General features: G+C 40.7%; 1 protein-coding gene across 1 annotated transcript in view; it reads right to left on the bottom strand.

Annotated features, from left to right (window-relative positions):
* Positions 1-15,214, bottom strand: part of Nup107 (nucleoporin 107) — a 55,594-nt gene extending 40,380 nt beyond the window's left edge. Inside the window, exons 1-6 of the mRNA XM_008846968.3 lie at positions 15,110-15,214; positions 12,495-12,586; positions 11,727-11,813; positions 10,414-10,529; positions 5,241-5,385; positions 484-587 (exon numbers count right to left, since the gene is read on the bottom strand). Of these exons, the coding sequence (XP_008845190.1) occupies positions 484-587; positions 5,241-5,385; positions 10,414-10,529; positions 11,727-11,813; positions 12,495-12,586; positions 15,110-15,117 (552 nt within the window). The 5' untranslated portion in view covers positions 15,118-15,214. The remainder of the gene's footprint in view (positions 1-483; positions 588-5,240; positions 5,386-10,413; positions 10,530-11,726; positions 11,814-12,494; positions 12,587-15,109) is intronic.
* Positions 15,215-16,034: the final 820 nt, after the last annotated feature.

Genomic DNA, 16,034 nt, shown 5'->3' with positions numbered 1-16,034 from the left:
TGGAACTGGAGTTAAGGATGGTTCGTAGCCACCATGTGGGTGCTGGGAATCGAACCCGGGTCCTCTGCAAGAGCAGTCAGTACTCTTAACCACTGAGCCATCTCTCCAGCCCTTTTTTTGTCTTTTTGAGACAGGGTTTCCCTGTAGCCCCAGCTGGCCTGGAACTCACTACGTAGATCAGGCTGGCCTAGATCTCAGAAAGAACTGCCTGCCTCTGCTTCCCAAGTGCTAGGATTAAAGGTGTGCACCACTACACCAGCTGCTTTCCTTTTTAAAGCAGCAGATTCCTGTTATTTTCTCCAAAGAAGCCTTCTATGAACCCTGAATATGTAAAAAGCAGACATGCTCAGACCAGCCACATCAGCATTCCTACCACTGTGCCCTAAAATGGCTCTTAAACACAGCATTGGGAATTAAGAGGTTAATGCTCAAGAAAACGAAAAGTACTAAAGTTTGACCAATGATGGAGTGAAATTAACTTACCTGACTACCACAAATATTTTCATATTCTTCTACAAGATCAAAAACTGTAGTTGAAGAGTGCTTCAAAAAAGACTGCAGGAAATCAGAGAACATACTCATGGATGCTAAAACACAATGAAATGAAAAGGAACAAGGAAAAGTTAAGCTACATACTTTAGGAAATTCTGTTGGCTTAAAACCACAAAAAATAGCTATACATGCATTATTTTAAAACCTAGTTAAATACCTATTATGAAAACATTACCATTTTATGATGATAGCTTTTTCTTTTTTCTTTCCTTCAGTTTTCTCTGAGGAAGTCTTAATATGGTTTAAAAATTACTTTGAGGGGCTGGAGAGATGGCTCAGCGGTTAAGAACACTGGTTGTTCTTGCAGAAGACCCAGGTTTGAATCCCAGCACCCACATGGCAGCTAACAACTGTCTGTAACTCCAGTTCTAGGGGATCCGACAGCCTCTTCTGTCCTCCACTGGCACTGCACGACATGGGTGTACTTACCTACATGCAGGCAATACACGCACGCACACACATAAAATAAAAATAATAAAAATAAAAATAAAAAGTTAAAAATTACTTTGGATAACCTGGCCTGGTTTACGAGTTCATTTGATGTCCCTTTCTTCTATTCTTTTTAAAGAACTGTTGTCTTTCTTTTTTATTTTTTTAATTATTATTTTTATTTTATGAGTGTATTGCGTGCATGTATGTGAGTGCACCCATGTTGTGCAATGCTGCAGAGGTCAGAAGAGGGCTCTGGATTCCCCTGGAACTGGAGTTAAGGACGGTTCATAGCAGCCATGTGGGTGCTGGGTATTGAACCCAGGTCCTCTGCAAGAGCAGACAGTGCTCTTAACTGCTGAGCCATCTCTCTAGCCCCAGAATTGTTGTCTTTCTTATTTGTAGGATGATTCATTTTTCTCCTTTTTAAAAGATATATGCAATACAAGCCAAATGTGGTGGCACACACCTTTAATCCCAGTGCTTGGGAGGCAGAGGCAGACAGATCTCTGTGAGTTCAAGGCCAGCCTGGTCTACATAGAAAGCTTCAAGCCAGATGGGGCTACAGGGAGACCCCACCCTAAAGAAAAAAAAAAAGGCAGAAGAAAAAAGAAAAGAAAAATGTCATAATTCATACTGCTACTGTAAATACATAATTCATAATACTACTACAAATTGTAAATACTTAATACATAACCCTATTGTATGCAGATCTGTGACTGTTGGCCATGTCATCTCAGAGGATCAGATCAAGTTTACTTCCTATATTAAAAAAAAATTACCATTTTAACAATTTTTAAGTGTTTAGTGCAGCGGCATTAAGTATATTCACTGTGGTGTTGCCTGCACCAACACCCACCCATTGAACACCCACCCACAGAAACTCCCTATCTATACTCCCCCTGTTCCTTGGAAATCAACATTCTACTTTCTGTCTCTATAAGTGTGACTACTTTAAGTACCTCATGTAAGTCAAATGATAGTTATTTAGACAGGGTCTCATGTAGTCTGGGCTGGCCTCATAGTCACTGTACAGATGAAGATGACCTTGAACTCCTGATCCCCTGTTGCTACCTCCCAAGTGCTACGATTACAGGCATAGGTCATCATACCCAAGGGCCTTTGTGTATGTCTTCTATGACTTATTTCACTTAGGAAAGCAGCCTCAAAGTTGACCCATGTTGTAGCATGTCAGAATGTTCTTCCTTTTATAAAGGCCTGTAATCCCAGCTACTGGGAAGACTATAGCAGGAGGACCACAATTTCTAGGCCTGCCTGGACTATATATATAGTGAGTTCAAGGCTAGACTGGGTAACTTAGTGAGTCCTAGTATAAAAACAGAAAAAGCTGGAAATACCTGCCAGGCACGAGGCCCTGGGATCAATCCTCAGTGCTACTAAAGTCCTTCTTTTGGGGCTAAATAATATGCTCTGTATGTGTAAGCCACAATTTGTTTTCCATTCATCCATCATGGACACTGAAGTTGCTCCCACCTTTTGGATACTAGGAATAATCCTGCTATGAACACAGATACATAACTCTCTTTGAGGAACCTGTTTAAAATTATTTCCACCCAGTAGTGGAAATGCTATATTGTAAGTCAACTTTAACAGTTTACATTTTCTTATTTTTGCCAACAGTGGTTATTTTCTAGGTTTGATTTATATTTTTGTTGTTGGTATTTGTTTTGTTTGTGTCTCATGTAGCCTAGGCTGCCTCAAATTTGCTATGTAGCCAAGGTTGTCTTGAAGTCCTAATCTTGCTTCTAGCTCCAAGCGCTGGTGTTATAACATGTGCTACCACCCTGTCTACCAATTATGGTATTGTTGAATATATTTCCATGAAATTATTTGCCATTGTATATCTTCTTGGGAGTAATGTTTATTCAAGTAATTTGTTCAATTTTAATCAGACTGATGATAATTTGCTATTGAGTTATGGGAATTATTTTGTGTGTGGGTTTTTTGAGTGTGTCACTCTGTAGCCTTGAACACATAATAATTCTCCTGCTTCATCATCAGGAGTGCTAGAATTATAGGTACCAGCCACTACTGGTTAGGAATTCATTATATTTTCAGATAGGAATCCCTTATCAGATATACGATTTGCAAATACTTTCTCCTTTTTCAATTGCCCTTTCACTATATTAATTTAAAAAAAAATTTTTTTTTTTTTTTTGGTCTTTTTGAGACAGGGTCTCCCTGTGGCCCCAGCTGGCCTGGAACTCGCTATATAGGCCAGGCTGGCCTCAAACTCAGAGATTCCCCCCGCCTCTGCCTCCAGAGTGCTGGGACTAAAGGTGTGCGCAACCACACTTGCCAAATATGTTAATTATTTTTATTTTATGTGTATGAGTGCACTGCCTGCATTTATGTTAAGTGCACCCATGTTGTACAATGCCTGCAGACATCAGATGATGGCATTGGAGTCCCTGGAACTGGAGTTACAGACAGTTGTTAGATGCTGTGTGGGTATTGGGAACTGAACTGGGTCCTCTGCAAGAGAAGCCAGTGCCCTTAACCACTGAGCTATCTCTCCAGCCCCTCACTATATTAATTTTATATTCATAAGTATATACATTTAAAGTTTGTATATAATCTAGTTTATCTAATTTTAATTTTCTTGCCTGTTTTTGAAGAACCCAAAGATACACTAGCTATTAAAGTCTTTTTTATATTATTAACAATTACAAAAAAAAGGGCTGAATTTTAGAACACTGGAATTCTACTTTAGTGCAGCACAATAAAGTAGCTGACAGTTATACTATACAGCAAATACTATGCTGTACTCAGGGAAAGTGCAGACACTTTAATAATAACTATAGTATTTAAGGTCTTACTGCTAAATGGAATTGCTGTATTCAACATCTGAGTACATACTATTGGGAAATACTGTAAGAAAGTTGTAGTAAGTGCTACTATAAGCAGCAAGGCTCTGGAACCAAGCCATTTAGATACCCTAGTGTTACTTCCTAGACAAATGATCTAAAACAAGTTATTTCTTTGAGCAGCAATGTCCTTTCTTCTAAAATGGGAATAATTGTTTTAACAATTTAATGGAGCATGATAGGTTTACAGTGGTTAATGCATGTACAGTGGTAAGCACACTCACTAGTACTCATCTATGTTAGCATATGATGACAGCAAATGACAAAAAAAAACCCATGTAACGGAACGATGCACAGGTCTGGATGCTACATGCAAATGGCATTTTCCCCAAGGGAACAGGAATAACTAAACTGAGCGAGCAAGGCTGTAACACCATCTGAAAAAACATTATTAGTCAGTTGGGCGTGGTGACACATACCTTTAATCCCAGCACTCAGGAGGCAGAGCAAGCGGATCTCTGTGAGATGGAGGCCGACTGGGTTCATATAGCCAGTTCCAGGCAGCTGGGGCTACGGGGAGACCTTATCTCAAAAAACCAAACCAAACCAAACCAAACCAAACCAAACCAAAATAATCCCCCCAAAACCATTATCAGTGCCTTGGGCTAAAAAAAAACACATTAACAACGTTAGATTCAAATCTAAACCGAAAGAAAAAGAGTTGCTTTCCCAGTGACACAAAAAAAGAAATATGAGACTTGGATAATAATCTAACAGCCTGTCATTTACATTAAAATGGCAAGATGCTGCTCCAACTGAGCATTTGGGCAAGGCTATTGATCTTCTTGAGATGGTTATGATAGTGATTAATTAGCATAATGAAAAATTATAATAGAGGGACTACAGAGATGGCTCAGTGTTTAACAGCACTGGCTGCTCTGGCAGAGGACCAGGGTTTATTTCCTAGCACCCACATGACTCCAGTTCCAGGGGAATCCAATGCCTTCTTCTGACCGCCTCAGGGATTGTACGACACAGGTGCACTTATACACATGCAGGCAATATACTCATACACACTAAAAATAAATAAATAAACAAACAAACAATAAATAAAGAATTATAGATAGGAGGAAGACCATGCAAGGCACTGGAGGAAAAGAGTGATCTGCAAGCCAAGGAGAGGAGGTCTTAAAAGACACTAACCTTACCAATATCTTTATCTTGGATTTGAAAAAAATATATTTGTTTTTAAAGCTACATTCCCCAAACTGAACTCATAGAGATGCACCTGTCTCTGCCTCTTGAGTGATGGAATTAAAGGCACAGGCCACCACGTTTGGTGAAAGTATGTATCATAATGATTGTAAGGAACAGGAGGTTAGTTTCCTTGACATTAGTGAAGTAATATGCTACATTATTCAAGTCATTTACCAGCCTCTCCAGGATCATCTTCACGTAACATAACAGCACTGAGATTCACATCTTCTGTTACACTGTGGGCTTCCATGTTTGTGAAGAGTCCTAAACGCTGTGATGAGAGCGCAGCTGCCCAGTTACTGTCATCCAGATTAGTTACCTTAAAAGATTACAGAAAAGAGAAGGCTGGAGAAGTGGCGGTTAAGAACACTGGTTGTTTTTGCAGAAGACCCAGGTTCGAATCCCAACACCTACATGGCAGCTAACAACTGTCCGTAACTCCAGTTCCAGGGGATCCGACAGACTCTTCTGTCCTACATAAAATAAAAATAATAAATAATATTTTTAAAAAATACAGAAAAGCAATGATGCTATTGTCTTTAAATGAGTTAATTAATACTAAATAGGATTTTTTCCCCAATCTTACATGTTTTCATTTTTAAAGGCCAGTCAACAGATTCCGCTAAGAGAATTATGGGTTTTATTTACATTATTCATTTTTTATTGCTCTGGGGATTGAACCTAGGGTCTTATGCATGACAGGCAAGCACTTTACCACTGAGCTATATCCCAAGCAAAAGTATGGGTTTTAAAATTGTGATTCTTGGGCGTGGTGGCGCACTCCTGTAGTCCCAGCACTTGGGAGGCAGAGGCAGGTGGATCTCTGTGAGTGAGATCACTCTACATAGTAAGTTCCAGGACACCTGGGGGTTTAGAGTTTAGAGGGAGACCCTGCTTCAAAAAGATCAAAATAAATAAATAAATAAATAAATAAATAAAAAATTGTGATTCTAGGGGATGGAGAGATGGCTCAGCAGTTCAAGAGTGTCTGCTGCTCTTCTAGAGGTCCTGAATTCTGTTCCCATCACCCATGTCTGACAGCTCTAACCATCTGTAACTCTAGTTCCAACATATGATGCCCTCTTCTAGCCTGAGGGCACCTGTACACACATGGTATACATTCACACATGCACAACACGTAAAATTAAAAATATATATATAATCTATATATCTACATATCTATATATATAGATATATAGATATAAATTGTACTTCTAGCTGGTGGTGAAGTAGCTTCCTGGCATGGAAAAGACCCTGAGTTTGACCTCCAGCACCACTAAATTGAGTGTCGGTAGTACATGCCTATAATCCTAGCACTTAGGAGACAGAGGTGGGCATCAGAAGTTCAAGGTCATTCTCAGTTACCTAGTAAGTTTAAGGTCAGCTTGGGCTACCCAAGACCTGGTCTCCATAAGATCCTGTATATCTGTCTATGTACTACTCCATGATTATTATTTTTTAAGATTTATTTCTTTTGATTACTTTCATTTTATGAGTGTTTTGCCTGCATGTGTATATTGTCATGCCCAGCTAATATGTGGGAGGAAATGCATGTGGGTGTAAAACAAAATTAGTTATGGTGCTGATAACTGGGGATGCCGGACAATGGGCATATGGGGATGTAGTGTATTATTTTACTTTTTGAACATGTCTGAAAATATGTTTTTTTTTGTTTTTTATTTTTTAGACAGGATCTCTCTGTAGCTCCAGCTGGCCTGGAACTTGCTATGTAGACCTGGCTGGCCTCACTCTCACAAAGATCCACCTGCCTCTGTCTTCTAGTTATTGTTAAATTTTTTAAAAATTTACCTTTATTGCTGGGTGTGTTGGTGCAAGCCTTTAATCCCAGCAGAGGCAGAGGATCTCAGTGAGATCCAGGCCAGCCTGGTCTACTTAGTGAGTTCCAGGCTAGCTGGGAACAACTACAAAAGAAAACTTTTATTGTAAATCCAGACATGAGCAACAATAAGAAAAGTTATCTTTACTCAGCTTCCCCAAGGAAAAAGCTAAGGATAGAGTTTAAAATGCTTGCCTATCACACAGGAGAACCTGGCTTTGATTCCTTGGGGAAGAACGGCTTAACCTTGTCTGATTAAGGCAAGGTTAAAAAGGCAAAACTATTCTTCAGAAAATAGGGAGCATTTCATGTGTGCATAAAAATCTCTCTGCCTGTTTAATAAAGCACAATGCCAAAGACAGAAAAACCACACTGATTTTGGAACTAAACGAGTCTTAAAAGTCTACTACTAGCTGGGCACGGTGGTACACGCCTTTAATCCCAGCAGAGGCAGGCGGATCTCTGTGAGTTCAAGGCCAGCCTGGTCTATATAGTGAGTTCCAGGACAGCTGGGGCTACAGGGAGACCCTGTCTCAAAAAGACCAAAAAAAAAACAAAAACAAAACAGTCTACTACTATGGTACAATTTTTCTGTTTCTTTCTGAGACTTGAGTCTCTCTTTTCTAGGCTGTAAAGCTATCGTGCACCACAGCTTGTGGAACATTTCTAGACTGTAAAGCTATCATATGCTATAGCTCATGGAGCATTTCTAGACTGTAAAGCCATCACACACTACAGCTCATGGAACATTTCTAGACTCTAAAGGCCACTGTGCACTATAGCTCATGGAACATTTCTTCTGCTGTTTTCAATACTGTACCATAGTGATTCCTAAAAAGCATCTTATCTGCTTCTCCTAAAATGTTTTCTTTTATACTACTAGTAAAATCAAAGAAAGCTTCCTGTACTTTTAACATAGATCACTTCTCTGACCAAATGTAAGAAGGGTTTTCCCTACACAAATAATGAACCACTCAGCAACAGACACAGGCTGGGTATTTTCTTTTCTTTTCTTTTTTTTTGTCTTTTTGAGACAGGGTCTCCCTATAGCCCCAGCTGGCCTGGAACTCACTATGTAGACCAGGCTGGCCTTGAACTCACAGAGATCCGCCTGCCTCTACCTTCCAAGTGCTGGGATTAAAACCACCATGTCTGGCTTCAGGCTGGGTGTTTTCTAATTCAATTCTGGTACCATCTGCCATCAGATCCCAGACTTAGTCTTTCTCTTCTTCCTTATGATAGTTATCATCTGTTGTCAGTCTCCTCTTTGTGCTGTGTGTGTGTGTGTGTGTGTGTGTGTACGTGAGGGGTGGGAGCTGTGTTCACGTGGGCACATGTGGAGGCCAGAGACTGAATTGAGATGTCTCACTCTATTGCTTCTCCACCACTTTATTTATTTATTGGGTTTTTTTTTGTTTGTTTTGAGACTGGGTTTCCTGTAGCCCCAGCTAACCTGGAACTCGTGAAACAGACCAGGCTGGCCTCAAACTCACAGAGATCTGCTGGCCTCTGCCTCCTGAGTGCTGGGATTAAAGGCATGCACCATCACGTCCAGCTCCACCATTTTATTTTTGAGACAGGGTCCTCCACCGAACCTCGGGCTGTTTCAACTGGACTGGCTAGCTAGTGAGCTCTGGGACTGCCTGCCATGGCCCCAAGCACTGGGATTACTGTGCTGTTACACAGGTGCTAGAATCTGAACTCCAGTTTCATGTTTGAGTGGCAGGCACTCTGAGCCATGTCTTCAGCCCTTTTTGTACTTTAAAACAGGGTTCAGTTTTAACTGCCATCAGTAATCAATTCCAGAATTGATTTCATTTGGTGAGCAAACTATCAGTCACATTCAGGTATCTTAACTACATACAAATGTTGGTGCTATTACTTTTCTTCTGGGACATGAGATTATTAAAAGTTTGTGTTTCAAGAGAGTGCCTGTTCCGGCCTCCCTCTGGCATAGGGGCTGAGAACTCAGCAGACTGCCTGGGAGCACCTGGATCCTGCCTCCACATGGTGAAGCCTTTGAGAGGGAACTGACACTGACTCCAACAGCTATCAAAATGCCTAAAAGCAAATCCTGAATCCATCACATTTGAGTCCAGCCTTGGCAGACAAAAGAAAAATGAGGAGGAATCCAATAGAGGGATGCTTTTGGAAGCTCTCATCAAGAAATCCCAATGGACTCTCACATGAACATTTGAAATCTGCCCTGTTCCGATTTTTTTTCTAGTTTCCTGTCTAGAACTGGTAACACTAATTACCCTTGTCTCTACTTCTCCTTCACATCTCCTATTCACCAGTCAAGGACTTTCTTTTCCCCCTACAGATAAGAGTTATGCAATTTGGGAGTTTTTAGCACAGAAGAAGCCAGAGTGGTCTGTGTCCCGATTCTCTATCCACAAGCTGGGTAACCTCTTCAGAGGGTGGTGTGATAAGTATAGGAGGTAGGAATTGGCTTGGCAGTTAGGGTAAAAAGACCCCAAAGAAAAGTAGCCAGTTTCTTGGCTAAAAGTCAAAATGTTCTTGGGCCTCTTAGCAACATACTGTGTTCTAAAGGCCAAAAACATTGAAAGTATTTGGGAGCTCTTATCTAATCCTTAAAAGATTTTAGTGTTGTCTCTTCAGAGGGGGCAATGTTAGAGTAGCAAAAAGCCCCATTTAAAAAAAAAAATACATGAAGTTATCAGAAAAAAGTGATGGGGAGATATGGGAGAAGTTGGAGGGTAGGGAGTCGGCATGGATTTGACCAAAATATCTTATATGCCTGATTGAAATTCTCAATAAATTATTAAATAAAGAAAATGCCACGGAGGTCAGAAGAAGGCTTTGGATTCCCCTGGAACTGGAGTTAAGGACAGTTTGTAGCCGCCATGTGGGTGTTGGGAATCGAACCTGGGTCCTCTGCAAGAGTAGTCAGTGCTCTTAACTGCTGAGCCATCTCTCCAGCCCATGTTTGTTTCTTAAGTGCCTAACCCATGATATTAATCTACAGAACCTAAAGTGACTTTTTTTTGACAAATATGATTTCTACTTTTATTAAAGGGGTTTTTTTGTTTTGTTTTGTTTTGTTTTTTGTCTTTTTGAGACAAGGTCTCCCTGTAGCCTCAGCTGGCCTGGAACTCGCTATGAAGACCAGGCAGACTCACAGAGATCCACCTGCCTCTGCCTCCCAAGTGCTGGGAGTAAAGGCATGTGCCACCACGTCCAGCTTCATTAAAAGTTTGTTTTTTTTAAAAAAATATATTTTTATTTTATGTGTATGCATGTATTGCCTGCATGTATGTAAGTACACCCGTGTCGTGCAATGCCTGTGGACAGAAGAGACTGTCGAGTCCCCTGGAACTGGAGTTATGGACAGCTGTTAGCTGCCATGTAGGTGCTGGGATTCGGACCCAGGTCTTCTGCAAGAACAACCAGTGTTTTTAACTGCTGAGCCATCTCTCCAGCCTCCATTAAAAGGTTTTTAAGCCAAGTATTAAAAAGGATAAGCTTTAGCCTGCATTTTATACATACCATGGACAGATTTCCCAAGAACCCAGAAGACTGTGTATGCCGGGGAGACCTCCCTTCTGTTCCAAGAATGCAGGAAATATCTGGATGTCTTAGTAGGCTTCGGCTTGGTGGAGTAACTGTAAGTGAAAGGTTAGAGCACTGTCAATACAAAACAAGGAAACAAACAATAAAGAACCATTTTTCAAGTGGCTGGGGAGATAGCTAAGTCAGTAAAAGTCCTTGCTATGCAAGCACAAGGACCCAAGTTTAATACCCAGTACCATGTAAAAAAGCCATGTGGTCCCAGTAAGACTTGGTGGCAAAAAGGTGGATGACTTCTAAAGAACAACAGCAGAGGTTTCTCTCTGGCCTCCACACACACCCACACATGCATACATGTTTCTATGCAAACACCCCACTCATGAACACACACATACCACCTGTACACAAGAACATGCGCACACACCCAACTCAAAGAGTAATTTCTCAGTTTTCAATATTTAGATTCAGACCAACTAATTACTTTAAATGTTAACATTTTCATGTTATGAAGATTTAATTTATTTCTCTAAATTTGAGCTTTTGGTACTATTACGAAAATTTTTATTATAAAACAGAAACTTTCAGAATAATGTAACTGAACCGAGCAGCTTAAGGAAAATAAAAAGGCAAAGTCAACTGATCCTTCATGCTCCAATTTTGTAGTGCACAATTTTGTAGGGTAGTGAAGTGGGCTTATGCTTTAGAGAAACAGACTATTGGCAGAATCCAAGTTTTATTGTCTAAACAATGGAGCTAACTCATTCACACTGACTCTTCTAAGTCTCACTTGCAGTTTTGGTAAAACAGAGATAACAGTATGTCACAGTTACTTTGTATTTCTATAAAGTACAGTGCCTTGTTCAAAATGAGTTCAGAAAACTGTAATCATTAGTATTTACGCTTACTTGCTGATACTGTAATCAAATAGTTTATTATGTAAATTATATAAACATTAGCTCATATTATGACTACTATTATTCTTAAATACTATTAAAGCCAAAAAAAAAAAAAAAAAGGGGGGGCTGGAGAGGGGCTCAGCGGTTAAGAACACGTCTTAAGTTTTTTCAGAGAACCCAGGGTAGATTCCTAGCACCCACATGGTAGCTAACAACCATCTGTAACTCCAGTTCCAGGGGACCTAACACCCTCTTCTGTTCTCTTTGGGGCATTGCATAAAACCATGGTGTACTTATATACATGCAGGCAAAACACTTATACACATAAAGTAAAGATTAATAAAAAGCAAAAAAAAACCCAAACAAAAACCCAAAACCTCAAACAAACAAACTTACAAGGCTGTCGAAATGAGCTGGGAGTTCGAGGGATAATCTGGTTTCTTGGTGTAGTATTACCAAAATTTTCGTCTTGGGTGGCCCGAACTTTAGAAAGAATTAAGAAAAACTTTCCATGCAGAGAAAAGATCATTGCAGTTACCACACAAAATACGTGAATACAATTTTCAAGAATAAAACATTTTATACATGTTATATAAATATAACATTTATTCAAGAATAAGACATCTTTTCTGTACAAACAGTTATTAACAAAATTTACTGTTTAAATTCTCAGATCACTATTGGATAATACAGACTGGCTTAAGGGTTGTCTTGTCAAATTTCAAAAATTAAAAAAAAAATTAAAAAAGGAGATTAATCTTCATCTTGGGAGATGCTAACCATAAAATGAGAGCAGTAAAACAAAGTCTTTTTTTTTTTTTTTTTTGGTCTTTTAGAGACAGGTCTCCCTGTAGCCCCAGCTGGCCTGGAACTCTCTATGTAGACCAGGCTGGCCTGGAACTCAAAGATCCACCTGCCTCTGCCTCCTGAGTGCTGGGATTAGAGGCATGCACCACCATGCCTGGCAATATGTATCTATATATTTTTTTAACACGACATGTTAATCTCATTGAAGTTGAAAGTATTATTTCCCAAATAAAACATCTGGAAGTTAATAAAATCAATTATACTACAGTTTATGTTTAGTGCCTCTAATTTAAAAAAATTGGAACAGTGATTCAAAGCATTCTGAAATTTGTATAATTCTTAAAATACAAAGGATACTTAAAACTCTTTTTTGAGCACTCTGCTTCCGTGCAGTCCGTGTCACCTCCGCTTCCCGGATCACAGGGGATGCCATCTCTCCAAAGATACTCCTAAAACAGTATAATTAAGCTCGTATACATCACTTATACATCAAAGAACTTTATCATTAGGATCCTGAGCTATTCAAGGTGAAGGTCACTCCAATAGCCAAATCTTGATCTTTATGCTATGAATGCCCCCTTGGCTTCAAATCTTGCTTATTTCTCCAAGTCCCGCTCAACTATTATCTACAAGACTTGTTTGTCTTTCTAGCACTCACATTATTTTTTCCTGCTGAGTTATTTTAAAACCTAGAATCTATAATGCAATAATTGCTTTGTAAAGGTAAATCTTCTGTTGAACTAAGGAGCTGCTTAATTGCAGAATTCTCTTCAAGGAGTTCTGCAGTCTCTAAAATACAGTAATTAGTTGCTTGATGAAGGGGCAGGTTTTAGGCCAGGTGTGGTTACTCACATCTGTAATCCCAGCTGGGTTACATAGTAAATTCCAGGCTAACCTGGAATACTGAGTGAGACCCTAAAAAAGGAAAAAAAAAAAAAAAAAAAGCTAACAAAATATGGGACAAGTTCTAAGAAATACATAATTAGGCAATTTTATCCTTATGTAATCATCCTAGAATATATTTTTAAAAAATTTATTTTAGTTGGGTGTGGTGGCGCAAGTCTTTTATATATATATATATAGATTATTTTTATTTTATGTGCATGAGTGTTACGACTGCATGTACATGTATGTAAGTGTGCCTGCGTGCAGGACCCAAGGAGGATAGAAGGGGGCATGGGTTCCTCATGGAACTGAAGTTACGGATGGTTGTTAGCCATCACCTGGGTGCTGGGATTCAAACCCAGGTCTTCTTCCTGCAAGAGTACCCAGTGCTCTTAACCGCTGAGCCATCTCTCCAGCCCCTCCACCCCCCAATATACTTATGTAAAGTAAGCCAGCCAGCATGCCAGTAGGCAATATAATCTTATAGGACCACTGTCATATTTGTGCCTGTTGTTGACCAAAACACTGTTACACAGCCATGACTGTACTTCAGGTCATGAGTACTATGCTGTTTAGCTTGGTGAAATGAAGAGGTAAAGAGAATTCTAGTAAACTGGAGGGAAACAGCCTTTCATGTTATTTCACCCATGTACCCTAAGGATGTCTCCTGTCTTACAATTATTGAAATCACAATACTATGGCTCTCCCCTGTCACTGTCATCCAAAGATTTATAGACTAAATTATGTATATTAAAAGTTTTAAAATAGGGCTGGAGAGATGGTTCAGCAGTTAAGAGTACTCACTGCTCTTGCAGAAGACCTGGGTTTGATTTCCAGCACCCATATGACAGTTAAAAACCATCCATAACTCCAGTTCCATGGGAATCCAACTCCTTCTTCTGACCTCTGCAGGCACTGCAGGACACAGGTGCACTTACATACATGTAGGCAATACACTCATACACATAAAATTCAAAAAAAAAATTTAAAACAGTAATCTAATATGCTTTTCTTCCACTTGAAACTTCTGGCAGCTCCCTCTGGCCTACAGAATCAAAGTCATATTTCCAAACATATTTACAACACAGGTTACAAAGGTTTACCTTTTGCCATCACCCACACACAAACATCCAACTACACAAAGCCTGAACATTTTTCATAACCTTACACCTCTGAGCATGTTTCTTTGACAGACCTTTTAGAGACACAAAGTTCCATGTAGGCAATTAGATTCTTTTTTTTTCCCCTGAATCCAAGGTTTGCTAGGCAAGTGTAGTCCCATAACTTTGTTCTTCTGTTTAACTTTACCTAGTCCCTTACAGTCTCACTGTGTTATAACAAAAGATGATAGTATGGATCCTCATAGGATTGCTCTAAAAATTAAAGTTTAGGGCACACACACAAAAGAATGTTTGGCGAAATGTTTTACGAATTAACAATGTACTATTATTATTCAACGTATCAGTTAGCAAGTCACCTCCTTTGAGAGGTTTCCGGTTCTCCAGACAGGGGGGCTCAATTGCTCTTTCTTCTGTTTTCCCATATTATAGTCCAATGCATCGAAGACATTGCTTTGCTGTCTTCACTACACTATCAGTTCTCTGAAGCCAAGGGGCTTGAATAACTCATCTTTCTCGCAGGGGAACCACATAATCTTCAGGGAACCACATAATCTTCAAGTCACACGAGAAACTCTACTACCTGATCCTAGCACCTTAAAGTCTAGGCTGATCACACAGTAAAAGCTATTAACACGTACAACTGATATGCGTTAATAATTTTAATAAACATGTTTATGTCTATACTGAGGTGCTAGAACCGCTAGCAGGGCTGTGATCTCGGGCCACCACCTACCCCGCCCACCTCTGGAAAGAACAGGGGGTGTGACAGCTCAGGACTCCAGGCCAAGCTGCGCTAGGGAGCGCTGGGCTAGTCCTTGCCTGCATCCCCACTCCACCTACGCCCAGCTGCCAATCTTCCATCCCAGCCCCAGGAAAGGAGTGCTACGGGCAACCCTCGGTTCCTCGGCTTCAGCTGCGTGGTCCTGCCAGCAGGCAAAGGCGCCCATCGTCCCCACCAGGACTGACCTGTCCATGGCTACAGCCTTCCCACCTAGAACCCTGCAAGCTTGACTCCAGCCTGGCCTCCGCGTTTCAGCCTTCCCGCTCTCCGGAAGCAAACCCTTTGACCCGGAAGTATGCCCTTGATTAGCCAGCCCTGGGAGTAGTAGGCGGTTCCCATCTGGCGCATGTGCAGCTTCCGCCTGCAGCCGCAAGCCCAGTGGGCGCAGGCGCGGAAATGTGATTATGCGTGACTGCGTGGCTGGGCGGTGCCGGCTGGGCAAGAACGGGGCGGGGCTGAGGGCGGGGTGGGAGCAGAGCCGAGCCGCCACCGCTTTGGGCGTGGTCCTGGTCCGGGATATCCTACGGAGAAAGGAAGTATATTGATAATGTGGAAAAATGTGAAGTCCTATTGGGGGTTCTTTGTGAGGAAGAATCTGGACTTGTCATTAATTTAAAAAATATTTTTATTATTTTTATTTTAGGTATATGAGTGTATTGCCTACGTGTATGTAAGTGCACCCCTGTCCGGCAGTGCCCACGGAGATCAGAAGAGGGTGTCGGGTTCCTCAGTTACAGAGGATTGTTAGCTGCCAGGTGGATGCTGGGAACTCAACCCGGGTCCTCTGCAAGAGCAGCCAGTGCGCTTGGCTTGAGCAATCTCTCCAACCCCCATTACTGTGAATGTAATTTTCAAAAATAAAAACATCAACCGAAAAAAAAAAAAACCCCAAAAAACAAAGAAAAATGGAAAAGTGAATGAATCCCAGCTGAAACAGGAGGATCACCATGACTTTGAAGACAGCCTGGAATAGAGAGTGAGACCATGACTCAAAAAAGAGGTGTTGCATGTAGTGCTATTCACATGCAATTCTAGCACTCAGGAGGTGGGGGCACAGAGGATTAGGAGTTCAAGGTCTCCTCAGTAACTAGCAAGTCGAAGGTCAGCTTG

This window comes from Nannospalax galili, unplaced genomic scaffold (genome assembly GCF_000622305.1).
Source record: "Nannospalax galili isolate Female #2095 unplaced genomic scaffold, S.galili_v1.0 scaffold463, whole genome shotgun sequence".
Classification (NCBI taxonomy): domain Eukaryota; kingdom Metazoa; phylum Chordata; class Mammalia; order Rodentia; family Spalacidae; genus Nannospalax; species Nannospalax galili.
The sequence above is the reverse complement of the archived record's forward strand: the minus strand, read 5'-3'. Positions and strand labels throughout refer to the sequence as shown.